Source organism: Hyla sarda, chromosome 8 (assembly GCF_029499605.1).
Source record: "Hyla sarda isolate aHylSar1 chromosome 8, aHylSar1.hap1, whole genome shotgun sequence".
Lineage (NCBI taxonomy): Eukaryota > Metazoa > Chordata > Amphibia > Anura > Hylidae > Hyla > Hyla sarda.
The window spans coordinates 52,137,465-52,151,767 of NC_079196.1; the positions used below are offsets into that span (position 1 = coordinate 52,137,465).

General features: G+C 46.2%; 1 protein-coding gene across 11 annotated transcripts in view; it reads left to right on the plus strand.

Annotated features, from left to right (window-relative positions):
- The window catches only part of MYO3B (myosin IIIB), a 523,821-nt gene that overhangs the window by 400,328 nt on the left and 109,190 nt on the right, over positions 1-14,303 (plus strand). For all 11 annotated transcript variants that reach the window (XM_056536145.1, XM_056536147.1, XM_056536146.1 and 8 more), the window contains 2 exons: positions 270-432; positions 14,190-14,270. In XM_056536145.1, coding sequence (XP_056392120.1) covers positions 270-432; positions 14,190-14,270 — 244 coding nt within the window. The remainder of the gene's footprint in view (positions 1-269; positions 433-14,189; positions 14,271-14,303) is intronic.

Genomic DNA, 14,303 nt, shown 5'->3' on the forward strand with positions numbered 1-14,303 from the left:
GGCATGGCTCTGTGAAGAACTTTTTAACATGAAATATTAAAGAATAGGACATTTCTTTGCAAAATCATGAGGTGGGTAATTGATCAACTATGGTACATGTAGGTAGCAGCCAAAAGATTTGCTGTGGGGCTTGGCGTATCTTATTGTAATGTTGTATTTTACTAGCATATTAATAAGCTGTCTATTTAGCAAGCAGTCCTTCAAATGAGCCTACATGTGACATGTTAACAGGAAAACCATGCCATTTATAATTGTCTCTTCTGCTAAAGGTTTTCCTGAAATACTACCATGTGGAACAGCTAAACCTCTTGCTGCGGGAAGTGATTGGACGGGTAGTAGTCATGCAGGCCTATACGAAAGGATGGCTTGGTGCAAGAAGATATAAGAAAGTTAAAGCGAAGAGAGAAAAGAGTGCTACCTGTATTCAGGCCGGTAAATATTAGTGGTGTATAAGTATATTAGTGTGGTGTATAAGTATATTAGTGTGGTGTATAAGTATATTAGTGTGGGGTATAAGTATATTAGTGTGGTGTATAAGTATATTAGTGTGGTGTATAAGTATATTAGTGTGGGGTATAAGTATATTAGTGTGGGGTATAAGTATATTAGTGTGGTGTATAAGTATATTAGTGTGGTGTATAAGTATATTAGTGTGGGGTATAAGTATATTAGTGTGGTGTATAAGTATATTAGTGTGATGTATAAGTATATTAGTGTGATGTATAAGTATATTAGTGTGATGTATAAGTATATTAGTGTGGTGTATAAGTATATTAGTTGTTACGCCGAGCGCTCCGGGTCCCCGCTCCTCCCCGGAGCGCTCGCTTCACTCTCCCCGCGGCAGCGCTCCGGTCACGTCCTCTGACCCGGGGCGCTGCGATTCCGCTGCCAGCCGGGATGCGATTCGCGATGCGGGTAGCGCCCGCTCGCGATGCGCACCCCGGCTCCCCTACCTGACTCGCTCTCCGTCTGTTCTGTCCCGGCGCGCGCGGCCCCGCTCCCTAGGGCGCGCGCGCGCCGGGTCTCTGCGATTTAAAGGGCCACTGCGCCGCTGATTGGCGCAGTGGTTCCAATCAGTGTGTTCACCTGTGCACTTCCCTATATCACCTCACTTCCCCTGCACTCCCTTGCCGGATCTTGTTGCCTTAGTGCCAGTGAAAGCGTTCCTTGTGTGTTCCTTGCCTGTGATTCCAGACCTTCTGCCGTTGCCCCTGACTACGATCCTTGCTGCCTGCCCCGACCTTCTGCTACGTCCGACCTTGCTTTTGCCTACTCCCTTGTACCGCGCCTATCTTCAGCAGCCAGAGAGGTGAGCCGTTGCTAGTGGATACGACCTGGTCACTACCGCCGCAGCAAGACCATCCCGCTTTGCGGCGGGCTCTGGTGAAAACCAGTAGTGGCTTAGAACCGGTCCACTAGCACGGTCCACGCCAATCCCTCTCTGGCACAGAGGATCCACTACCTGCCAGCCGGCATCGTGACAGTAGATCCGGCCATGGATCCCGCTGAAGTTCCTCTGCCAGTTGTCGCTGACCTCACCACGGTGGTCGCCCAGCAGTCACAACAGATAGCGCAACAAGGCCAACAGCTGTCTCAACTGACCGTTATGCTACAACAGTTACTACCACAGCTTCAGCAGTCATCTCCTCCGCCAGCTCCTGCACCTCCTCCGCAGCGAGTGGCCGCTCCTGGGATACGCTTATCCTTGCCGGATAAATTTGATGGGGACTCTAAGTTTTGCCGTGGCTTTCTTTCCCAATGTTCCCTGCATCTGGAGATGATGTCGGACCTGTTTCCCACTGAAAGGTCTAAGGTGGCTTTCGTAGTCAGCCTTCTGTCCGGAAAAGCCCTGTCATGGGCCACACCGCTCTGGGACCGCAATGACCCCGTCACTGCCTCTGTACACTCCTTCTTCTCGGAAATCCGAAGTGTCTTTGAGGAACCTGCCCGAGCCTCTTCTGCTGAGACTGCCCTGTTGAACCTGGTCCAGGGTAATTCTTCCGTTGGCGAGTATGCCGTACAATTCCGTACTCTTGCTTCAGAATTGTCCTGGAATAATGAGGCCCTCTGCGCGACCTTCAAAAAAGGCCTATCCAGCAACATTAAAGATGTTCTGGCCGCACGAGAAATTCCTGCTAATCTACATGAACTTATTCACCTAGCCACTCGCATTGACATGCGTTTTTCCGAAAGGCGTCAGGAACTCCGCCAAGATATGGACTCTGTTCGCACGAGGCGTTTCTTCTCCTCGGCTCCTCTCTCCTCTGGTCCCCTGCAATCTGTTCCTGTGCCTCCCGCCGTGGAGGCTATGCAGGTCGACCGGTCTCGCCTGACACCTCAAGAGAGGACACGACGCCGTATGGAGAACCTCTGCCTGTACTGTGCTAGTACCGAACACTTCCTGAGAGATTGTCCTATCCGTCCTCCCCGCCTGGAAAGACGTACGCTGACTCCGCACAAAGATGAGACAGTCCTTGATGTCTACTCTGCTTCTCCACGTCTTACTGTGCCTGTGCGGATGTCTGCCTCTGCCTTCTCCTTCTCTACAGTGGCCTTCTTGGACTCTGGATCTGCAGGAAATTTTATTTTGGCCTCTCTCGTCAACAGGTTCAACATCCCGGTGACCAGTCTCGCCAGACCCCTCTACATCAATTGTGTAAATAATGAAAGATTGGACTGTACCATACGTTTCCGCACGGAGCCCCTTCTTATGAGCATCGGATCTCATCATGAGAGGATTGAACTTTTGGTCCTCCCCAATTGCACCTCGGAAATTCTCCTTGGACTTCCCTGGCTTCAACTCCATTCCCCTACCCTGGATTGGTCCACTGGGGAGATCAAGAGTTGGGGGTCCTCTTGTTCCAAGAACTGTCTAAAACCGGTTCCCAGTAACCCTTGCCGTAACTCTGTGGTTCCTCCAGTAACCGGTCTCCCTAAGGCCTATATGGACTTCGCGGATGTTTTCTGCAAAAAACAAGCTGAGACTCTACCTCCTCACAGGCCTTATGATTGCCCTATCGACCTCCTCCCGGGCACTACTCCACCCCGGGGCAGAATTTATCCTCTCTCTGCCCCAGAGACTCTTGCCATGTCCGAATATGTCCAGGAGAATCTAAAAAAGGGCTTTATCCGTAAATCCTCCTCTCCTGCCGGAGCCGGATTTTTCTTTGTGTCCAAAAAAGATGGCTCCCTACGTCCATGCATTGACTACCGCGGTCTTAATAAAATCACGGTTAAGAACCGCTACCCCTTACCCCTCATCTCTGAACTCTTTGATCGCCTCCAAGGTGCCCACATCTTCACTAAATTGGACTTAAGAGGCGCCTATAACCTCATCCGCATCAGAGAGGGGGACGAGTGGAAAACGGCATTTAACACCAGAGATGGACACTTTGAGTATCTGGTCATGCCCTTTGGACTGTGCAACGCCCCTGCCGTCTTCCAAGACTTTGTCAATGAAATTTTTCGTGATCTGTTATACTCCTGTGTTGTTGTATATCTGGACGATATCCTAATTTTTTCTGCCAATCTAGAAGAACACCGCCAGCATGTCCGTATGGTTCTTCAGAGACTTCGTGACAACCAACTCTATGCCAAAATTGAGAAATGTCTGTTTGAATGCCAATCTCTTCCTTTTCTAGGATATTTGGTCTCTGGCCAGGGACTACAGATGGATCCAGACAAACTCTCTGCCGTCTTAGATTGGCCACGCCCCTCCGGACTCCGTGCTATCCAACGCTTTTTGGGGTTCGCCAATTATTACAGGCAATTTATTCCACATTTTTCTACCATTGTGGCTCCTATCGTGGCTTTAACCAAAAAAAATGCTGATCCCAAGTCCTGGCCCCCTCAAGCAGAAGACGCCTTTAAACGACTCAAGTCTGCCTTTTCTTCGGCTCCCGTCCTCTCCAGACCTGACCCTTCCAAACCCTTCCTATTGGAGGTTGATGCCTCCTCAGTGGGAGCTGGAGCTGTTCTTCTACAAAAAAATTCTTCCGGGCATGCTGTCACTTGTGGTTTTTTCTCTAGGACCTTCTCTCCAGCGGAGAGGAACTACTCCATCGGGGATCGAGAGCTTCTAGCCATTAAATTAGCACTTGAGGAATGGAGGCATCTGCTGGAGGGATCAAGTTCTCCTGTTATTATCTACACCGACCACAAGAACCTCTCCTACCTCCAGTCTGCCCAACGGCTGAATCCTCGCCAGGCCCGGTGGTCTCTGTTCTTTGCCCGATTTAATTTTGAGATTCACTTTCGTCCTGCCGATAAGAACATTAGGGCCGATGCTCTCTCTCGTTCCTCGGATGCCTCAGAAGTTGAACTCTCTCCGCAACACATCATTCCACCTGACTGCCTGATCTCCACTTCTCCTGCCTCCATCAGGCAGACTCCTCCAGGAAAGACCTTTGTTTCTCCTCGCCAACGCCTCGGAATCCTCAAATGGGGTCACTCCTCCCATCTCGCAGGTCATGCGGGTATCAAGAAATCTGTGCAACTCATCTCCCGCTTCTATTGGTGGCCGACTCTGGAGACGGATGTTGTGGACTTTGTGCGAGCCTGCACTATCTGTGCCCGGGATAAGACTCCTCGCCAGAAGCCCGCTGGTTTTCTTCATCCTCTGCCTGTCCCCGAACAGCCTTGGTCTCTGATTGGTATGGATTTTATTACTGACTTACCCCCATCCCATGGCAACACTGTTATTTGGGTGGTCGTTGATCGATTCTCCAAAATGGCACATTTCATCCCTCTTCCTGGTCTTCCTTCTGCGCCTCAGTTGGCTAAACAATTTTTTGTACACATTTTTCGTCTTCACGGGTTGCCTACGCAGATTGTCTCGGATAGAGGCGTCCAATTCGTGTCTAAATTCTGGAGGGCTCTCTGTAAACAACTCAAGATTAAATTAAATTTTTCTTCTGCATATCATCCCCAGTCCAATGGACAAGTAGAAAGGATTAACCAGATCTTGGGTGATTATTTGCGACATTTTGTTTCCTCCCGCCAGGATGACTGGGCAGATCTCCTCCCATGGGCCGAATTCTCGTATAACTTCAGGGTCTCTGAGTCTTCCTCCAAATCCCCATTTTTCGTGGTGTACAGCCGTCACCCTCTTCCCCCCCTCCCTACTCCCTTGCCCTCTGGTCTGCCCGCTGTGGATGAAATTTCTCGTGACCTTTCCATCATATGGCGAGAGACCCAAAATTCTCTCTTACAGGCTTCATCACGCATGAAGAAGTTCGCGGATAAGAAAAGAAGAGCTCCCCCCGTTTTTTCCCCTGGAGACAAGGTATGGCTCTCCGCTAAATATGTCCGCTTCCGTGTCCCTAGCTACAAGTTGGGACCACGCTATCTTGGTCCTTTCAAAATTTTGTGTCAAATTAATCCTGTCTCTTATAAACTTCTTCTTCCTCCCTCTCTTCGTATCCCTAATGCCTTTCACGTCTCTCTTCTCAAACCACTCATCCTCAACCGTTTTTCTCCCAAATCTGTTCCTCCCACTCCTGTTTCCGGCTCCTCGGACATCTTCTCGGTCAAAGAAATTTTAGCTGCCAAAAAGGTCAGAGGGAAAAATTTTTTTTTAGTGGACTGGGAGGGTTGTGGTCCTGAAGAGAGATCCTGGGAACCTGAGGACAACAACCTAGACAAAAGTCTGCTCCTCAGGTTCTCAGGCTCTAAGAAGAGGGGGAGACCCAAGGGGGGGGGTACTGTTACGCCGAGCGCTCCGGGTCCCCGCTCCTCCCCGGAGCGCTCGCTTCACTCTCCCCGCGGCAGCGCTCCGGTCACGTCCTCTGACCCGGGGCGCTGCGATTCCGCTGCCAGCCGGGATGCGATTCGCGATGCGGGTAGCGCCCGCTCGCGATGCGCACCCCGGCTCCCCTACCTGACTCGCTCTCCGTCTGTTCTGTCCCGGCGCGCGCGGCCCTGCTCCCTAGGGCGCGCGCGCGCCGGGTCTCTGCGATTTAAAGGGCCACTGCGCCGCTGATTGGCGCAGTGGTTCCAATCAGTGTGTTCACCTGTGCACTTCCCTATATCACCTCACTTCCCCTGCACTCCCTTGCCGGATCTTGTTGCCTTAGTGCCAGTGAAAGCGTTCCTTGTGTGTTCCTTGCCTGTGATTCCAGACCTTCTGCCGTTGCCCCTGACTACGATCCTTGCTGCCTGCCCCGACCTTCTGCTACGTCCGACCTTGCTTTTGCCTACTCCCTTGTACCGCGCCTATCTTCAGCAGCCAGAGAGGTGAGCCGTTGCTAGTGGATACGACCTGGTCACTACCGCCGCAGCAAGACCATCCCGCTTTGCGGCGGGCTCTGGTGAAAACCAGTAGTGGCTTAGAACCGGTCCACTAGCACGGTCCACGCCAATCCCTCTCTGGCACAGAGGATCCACTACCTGCCAGCCGGCATCGTGACATTAGTGTGGTGTATAAGTATATTAGTGTGATGTATAAGTATATTAGTGTGGTGTATAAGTATTTTAGTGTGGTGTATAAGTATATTATGGTGGTGTATAAGTATATTAGTGTGGGGTATAAGTATATTAGTGTGGTGTATAAGTATATTAGTGTGATGTATAAGTATATTAGTGTGGGGTATAAGTATATTAGTGTGGTGTATAAGTATATTAGTGTGATGTATAAGTATATTAGTGTGGGGTATAAGTATATAAGTGTGATGTATAAGTATGTTAGTGTGGTGTATAAGTATATAAGTGTGATGTATAAGTATATTAGTGTGATGTATAAGTATATAAGTGTGATGTATAAGTATATTAGTGTGGTGTATAAGTATATTAGTGTGGTGTATAAGTATTTTAGTGTGGTGTATAAGTATATTAGTGTGATGTATAAGTATATTAGTGTGGTGTTTAAGTATATTAGTGTGGTGTATAAGTTTATTAGTGTGGTGTATAAGTTTATTAGTGTGATGTATAAGTATATTAGTGTGATGTATAAGTATATAAGTGTGATGTATAAGTATATTAGTGTGATGTATAAGTATATAAGTGTGATGTATAAGTATATTAGTGTGATGTATAAGTATATAAGTGTGATGTATAAGTATATTAGTGTGATGTATAAGTATATAAGTGTGATGTTTAAGTATATTAGTGTGGTGTATAAGTATATTAGTGTGGTGTATAAGTATTTTAGTGTGGTGTATAAGTATATTATGGTGGTGTATAAGTATATTAGTGTGGTGTATAAGTATGTTAGTGTGGTGTATAAGTATATTAGTGTGATGTATAAGTATATTAGTGTGGTGTATAAGTATATTAGTGTGGTGTATAAGTTTATTAGTGTGGTGTATAAGTATATTAGTGTGGTGTATAAGTATATTAGTGTGATGTATAAGTATATTAGTGTGATGTATAAGTATATAAGTGTGATGTATAAGTATATTAGTGTGATGTATAAGTATATAAGTGTGATGTATAAGTATATTAGTGTGATGTATAAGTATATAAGTGTGATGTATAAGTATATTAGTGTGGTGTATAAGTATATTAGTGTGGTGTATAAGTATTTTAGTGTGGTGTATAAGTATATTATGGTGGTGTATAAGTATATTAGTGTGGTGTATAAGTATATTAGTGTGGTGTATAAGTATATTAGTGTGATGTATAAGTATATTAGTGTGGTGTATAAGTATATTAGTGTGATGTATAAGTATATTAGTGTGGTGTATAAGTATATTAGTGTGCTGTATAAGTTTATTAGTGTGGTGTATAAGTATATTAGTGTGGTGTATAAGTATATTAGTGTGGTGTATAAGTATATTAGTGTGGTGTATAAGTATATTAGTGTGGGGTATAAGTATATTAGTGTGGTGTATAAGTATATTAGTGGTGTATAAGTTTATTAGTGTGATGTATAAGTATATTAGTGTGGTGTATAAGTATATTAGTGTGGTGTATAAGTTTATTAGTGTGGGGTATAAGTATATTAGTGTGGTGTATAATTATATTAGTGTGGTGTATAAGTTTATAAGTGTGGTGTATAAGTATATTAGTGTGGTGTATAAGTTTATTAGTGTGATGTATAAGTATATTAGTGTGGTGTATAAGTATATTAGTGTGGTGTATAAGTATATTAGTGTGGTGTATAAGTATATTAGTGTGGTGTATAAGTATATTAGTGTGGTGTATAAGTTTATTAGTGTGGGGTATAAGTATATTAGTGTGGTGTATAAGTATATTAGTGTGGTGTATAAGTATATTAGTGTGATGTATAAGTATATTAGTGTGGTGTATAAGTATATTAGTGTGGTGTATAAGTATATTAGTGTGGTGTATAAGTATATTAGTGTGGTGTATAAGTATATTAGTGTGGTGTATAAGTATATTAGTGTGGTGTATAAGTATATTAGTGTGGTGTATAAGTATATTAGTGTGGTGTATAAGTATATTAGTGTGATGTATAAGTATATTAGTGTGGTGTATAAGTTTATTAGTGTGGGGTATAAGTATATTAGTGTGGTGTATAAGTATATTAGTGTGGTGTATAAGTTTATTAGTGTGGTGTATAAGTATATTAGTGTGGTGTATAAGTATATTAGTGTGGTGTATAAGTATATTAGTGTGGTGTATAAGTATATTAGTGTGGTGTATAAGTATGTTAGTGTGATGTATAAGTATATTAGTGTGGTGTATAAGTATATTAGTGTGGTGTATAAGTATATTAGTGTGGTGTATAAGTATATTAGTGTGGTGTATAAGTTTATTAGTGTGATGTATAAGTATATTAGTGTGGTGTATAAGTATATTAGTGTGGTGTATAAGTTTATTAGTGTGGGGTATAAGTATATTAGTGTGGTGTATAAGTATATTAGTGTGGTGTATAAGTTTATTAGTGTGGGGTATAAGTATATTAGTGTGGTGTATAAGTATATTAGTGTGGTGTATAAGTATATTAGTGTGGTGTATAAGTATGTTAGTGTGATGTATAAGTATATTAGTGTGGTGTATAAGTATATTAGTGTGGTGTATAAGTATATTAGTGTGGTGTATAAGTATATTAGTGTGGTGTATAAGTTTATTAGTGTGATGTATAAGTATATTAGTGTGGTGTATAAGTATATTAGTGTGGTGTATAAGTTTATTAGTGTGGGGTATAAGTATATTAGTGTGGTGTATAATTATATTAGTGTGGTGTATAAGTTTATTAGTGTGGTGTATAAGTATATTAGTGTGGTGTATAAGTTTATTAGTGTGATGTATAAGTATATTAGTGTGGTGTATAAGTATATTAGTGTGGTGTATAAGTTTATTAGTGTGGTGTATAAGTATATTAGTGTGGTGTATAAGTTTATTAGTGTGATGTATAAGTATATTAGTGTGGTGTATAAGTATATTAGTGTGGTGTATAAGTATATTAGTGTGGTGTATAAGTATATTAGTGTGGTGTATAAGTATATTAGTTGTTACGCCTAGCGCTCCGGGTCCCCGCTCCTCCCCGGAGCGCTCACGGCGTCTCTCTCCCTGCAGCGCCCCGGTCAGTCCCGCTGACCGGGAGCGCTGCACTGTCATGGCCGTCGGGGATGCGATTCGCACAGCGGGACGCGCCCGCTCGCGAATCGCATCCCAGGTCACTTACCCGTCCCGGTCCCCTGCTGTCATGTGCTGGCGCGCGCGGCTCCGCTCTCTAGGGCGCGCGCACGCCAGCTCTCTGAGACTTAAAGGGCCAGTGCACCAATGATTGGTGCCTGGCCCAATTAGCTTAATTGGCTTCCACCTGCTCCCTGGCTATATCTGATCTCCTCCCTTGCACTCCCTTGCCGGATCTTGTTGCCTTGTGCCAGTGAAAGCGTTTAGTGTGTCCAAAGCCTGTGTACCTGAACTTCTGCTATCCATCCTGACTACGAACCTTGCCGCCTGCCCCCGACCTTCTGCTACGTCTGACCTTGCCTCTGCCTAGTCCTTCTGTCCCACGCCTTCTCAGCAGTCAGCGAGGTTGAGCCGTTGCTAGTGGATACGACCTGGTTGCTACTGCCGCAGCAAGACCATCCCGCTTTGCGGCGGGCTCTGGTGAAAACCAGTAGCCTCTTAGAACCGGTCCACTAGCACGGTCCACGCCAATCCCTCGCTGACACAGCGGATCCACAACCCGTAAGCCGAATCGTGACAGTAGATCCGGCCATGGATCCCGCTGAGGTGCCGCTGCCAAGTCTCGCTGACCTTACCACGGTGGTCGCTCAGCAATCGCAGCAGATTGCCCAACAAGGACAGCAGCTGTCGCAGTTGACCGCCACGTTACAGCAACTTCTGCCTCTGCTACAGCAGCAACCATCTCCTCCGCCAGCTCCTGCACCTCCTCCGCAGCGAGTGGCCGCCCCTAGCCTCCGCTTGTCCCTGCCGGACAAATTTGATGGGGACTCTAAACTCTGCCGTGGATTTTTGTCTCAGTGTTCCCTGCATATGGAGATGTTGTCGGACTTGTTTCCTACAGAACGGTCTAAGGTGGCGTTCGTAGTGAGCCTTCTTTCAGGAAAGGCCTTGTCTTGGGCCACACCGCTCTGGGACCGCAATGATCCTGCCACAGCCACAGTCCAGTCCTTCTTCGCTGAAGTCCGGAGTGTCTTCGAGGAGCCAGCCCGAGCTTCTTCTGCCGAGACTGCCCTGTTGAACCTGGTCCAGGGTAATTCTTCTGTGGGCGAGTACGCCATCCAATTTCGTACTCTTGCTTCCGAGTTATCATGGAATAACGAGGCTCTCTGCGCGACCTTTAAAAAAGGCCTATCCAGTCGCATCAAGGATGTGCTGGCCGCACGAGAGATTCCTGCCAACCTGCAAGAACTCATCCATTTGGCTACCCGCATTGACATGCGTTTTTCTGAGCGACACCAAGAGCTCCACCAGGAAAAAGACTTTGATCTCTGGGCACCTCTCCCACAGCATCCTTTGCAGTCTACGCCTGGGCCTCCCGCCGAGGAGGCCATGCAAGTGGATCGGTCTCGCCTGACCCAGGAAGAGAGGAATCGCCGTAGGGAAGAAAATCTTTGTCTGTACTGTGCCAGTACTGAGCATTTCTTGGTGGATTGCCCTATCCGTCCTCCACGTCTGGGAAACGCACGCACGCACCCAGCTCACGTGGGTGTGGCGTCTCTTGGTTCTAAGTCCGCTTCTCCACGTCTCACGGTGCCCGTGCGGATTTCTCCTTCAGCCAACTCCTCCCTCTCAGCCGTGGCCTGCTTGGACTCTGGTGCCTCTGGGAATTTTATTTTGGAGTCGTTTGTGAACAAATTCCGCATCCCGTTGACCCGTCTCGTCAAGCCGCTCTACATTTCCGCGGTCAATGGAGCCAGACTGGATTGCACCGTGCGTTACCGCACAGAACCCCTCCTGATGTGTATTGGACCCCACCACGAAAGGATTGAGCTCTTCGTTCTCCCCAACTGTACCTCTGAGGTCCTCCTCGGTCTGCCATGGCTCCGGCTTCATTCTCCCACCCTTGATTGGACCACCGGGGAGATCAAGAACTGGGACTCTGCTTGCCATCGGAAGTGCCTCTCCCTCCCTCCCAGTCCCGTCAGGCAAGCCTCTGTGTCTCCTCATGGCTCCCGTCCTTGTGTCACCCTGCCCCGTGCCAAGCTTCACCCTCTGCCCTCCCTCCCCATTCCAACTCCTGCTGTACTGCCTGCCGTTGAGGAAACCCTCCATTCTTTCCCGGTGTCCTCATCCCAGGGGGGGCAGTTACCGGACAAAAAAAAGGGGAGACCTAAGGGGGGGGGTACTGTTACGCCTAGCGCTCCGGGTCCCCGCTCCTCCCCGGAGCGCTCACGGCGTCTCTCTCCCTGCAGCGCCCCGGTCAGTCCCGCTGACCGGGAGCGCTGCACTGTCATGGCCGTCGGGGATGCGATTCGCACAGCGGGACGCGCCCGCTCGCGAATCGCATCCCAGGTCACTTACCCGTCCCGGTCCCCTGCTGTCATGTGCTGGCGCGCGCGGCTCCGCTCTCTAGGGCGCGCGCGCGCGCCAGCTCTCTGAGACTTAAAGGGCCAGTGCACCAATGATTGGTGCCTGGCCCAATTAGCTTAATTGGCTTCCACCTGCTCCCTGGCTATATCTGATCTCCTCCCTTGCACTCCCTTGCCGGATCTTGTTGCCTTGTGCCAGTGAAAGCGTTTAGTGTGTCCAAAGCCTGTGTACCTGAACTTCTGCTATCCATCCTGACTACGAACCTTGCCGCCTGCCCCCGACCTTCTGCTACGTCTGACCTTGCCTCTGCCTAGTCCTTCTGTCCCACGCCTTCTCAGCAGTCAGCGAGGTTGAGCCGTTGCTAGTGGATACGACCTGGTTGCTACTGCCGCAGCAAGACCATCCCGCTTTGCGGCGGGCTCTGGTGAAAACCAGTAGCCTCTTAGAACCGGTCCACTAGCACGGTCCACGCCAATCCCTCGCTGACACAGCGGATCCACAACCCGTAAGCCGAATCGTGACTTTAGTGTGGTGTATAAGTATATTAGTGTGGTGTATAAGTATATTAGTGTGGTGTATAAGTTTATTAGTGTGGTGTATAAGTATATTAGTGTGGTGTATAAGTATATTAGTGTGGTGTATAAGTATATTAGTGTGGTGTATAAGTATATTAGTGTGGTGTATAAGTATATTATGGTGGTGTATAAGTGTATTAGTGTGGTGTATAAGTATATTAGTGTGGTGTATAAGTATATTAGTGTGGTGTATAAGTATATTAGTGTGGTGTATAAGTATATTATGGTGGTGTATAAGTGTATTAGTGTGGTGTATAAGTATATTAGTGTGGTGTATAAGTATATTAGTGTGGTGTATAAGTATATTAGTGTGGTGTATAAGTATATTAGTGTGGTGTATAAGTTTATTAGTGTGATGTATAAGTATATTAGTGTGGTGTATAAGTATATTAGTGTGGTGTATAAGTATATTAGTGTGGTGTATAAGTAGAATTGGTGGTTCTTTGACCTATATGGCCACTTATCATTTTTGTGATTTCTAATCCATGAAGGATCTTTAGATTCTAAGTAAAGGGATGTGCACACATATGGTGTAAAAGAAGTAAGTCGCACCACCCCTGTCTTCCCCTGTGCCAAACCTAAGCAAACTATACGTGTTTACTGACAATGAATGCAATTCATAATAAAGAGGATCTGTGTCCATTATTGAAAAATAAGATGTTACAATCATTAAATATCTTAGGGTACTCTGATAACCTTCTTACAGGTTCTTTATACACCCTTCTGTTCCCAAGATATGAGGCTTTATAGTTTGATAATCAGGTGATGGGCGGGATTATACAGTCCGGCTGTGTATTAGGTATACAGGCCCCTAACTGTACAACATTCATACCGCCAGACTGTATCACCTGATGACGATCTACCTTTACACCTGTGCTCATACTAGTACACCAGTTAAGGCAGTGCCATTATAATTGTGGGTAGAGATGGAAGATCTGGAGCAGGAACATAACTAAAATTCATGGGGCTCCATAGCAATATTAGGTTATCTCCTACCACTTAATGATAAACAACCGCATAATTAGCAAACATGGATATGGCTATGGATAACAGAATCATATAACAGATCCCACATTACAAACCAGTGCACACCAACTTTTTCTTTACAACTACCTTTCTACGTTCTTGCATCTGAGTGGGCCCCCTCAATTTCTGAGTTCACTCAATCTCAGATGGAATGGCTGCTATGACTATAGTAAGATCCTTGATCTGGAGATACACAAGACAACCCAAAAGTCACATAAAGCTTCAAGGTAACATTTTGACCACAATGGTGATATTATCAGTACACTTGCGCGAAGAAGAGACACCATGACACTTCGAGATGCTGGAACTCTTGCTATTCTTTATTAATGCATGGGTATATACAGACAACGGGAGCGAAGGAGGAAGGACGTCCCATCCTTCCGCCTTCACTCCCGGTGTCTGTATATACCCATGCATTAATAAAGAATAGCAAGAGTTCCAGCATCTCAATGTGCCATGGTGTTTCTCTCTTCTACATGCAAGTGCACTGAAGGTTTTCTGTTTGGGCTATTACCACTGAGCACCGTGTAGCCGGATTAAACATAGCTGAGACCGACCAGCTGACACATCTCCGAATTTGCAGGTGTGTAGTCTGTTTAAGCAGTGCTGACCGAGATCTTTATTTGACTGTGTGATATTATCAGTATTCACACATAATTTATGCAATGTTCATTTCAGCATGGAGAGGATATGATAGTCGCAAGAAATTCCAGGAACTAAGAAGCAGACGAAATGAAGCTGCTGTTATTATTCAAGCAGGTAATACACTGTAATCTACAGATGTGTCCACCC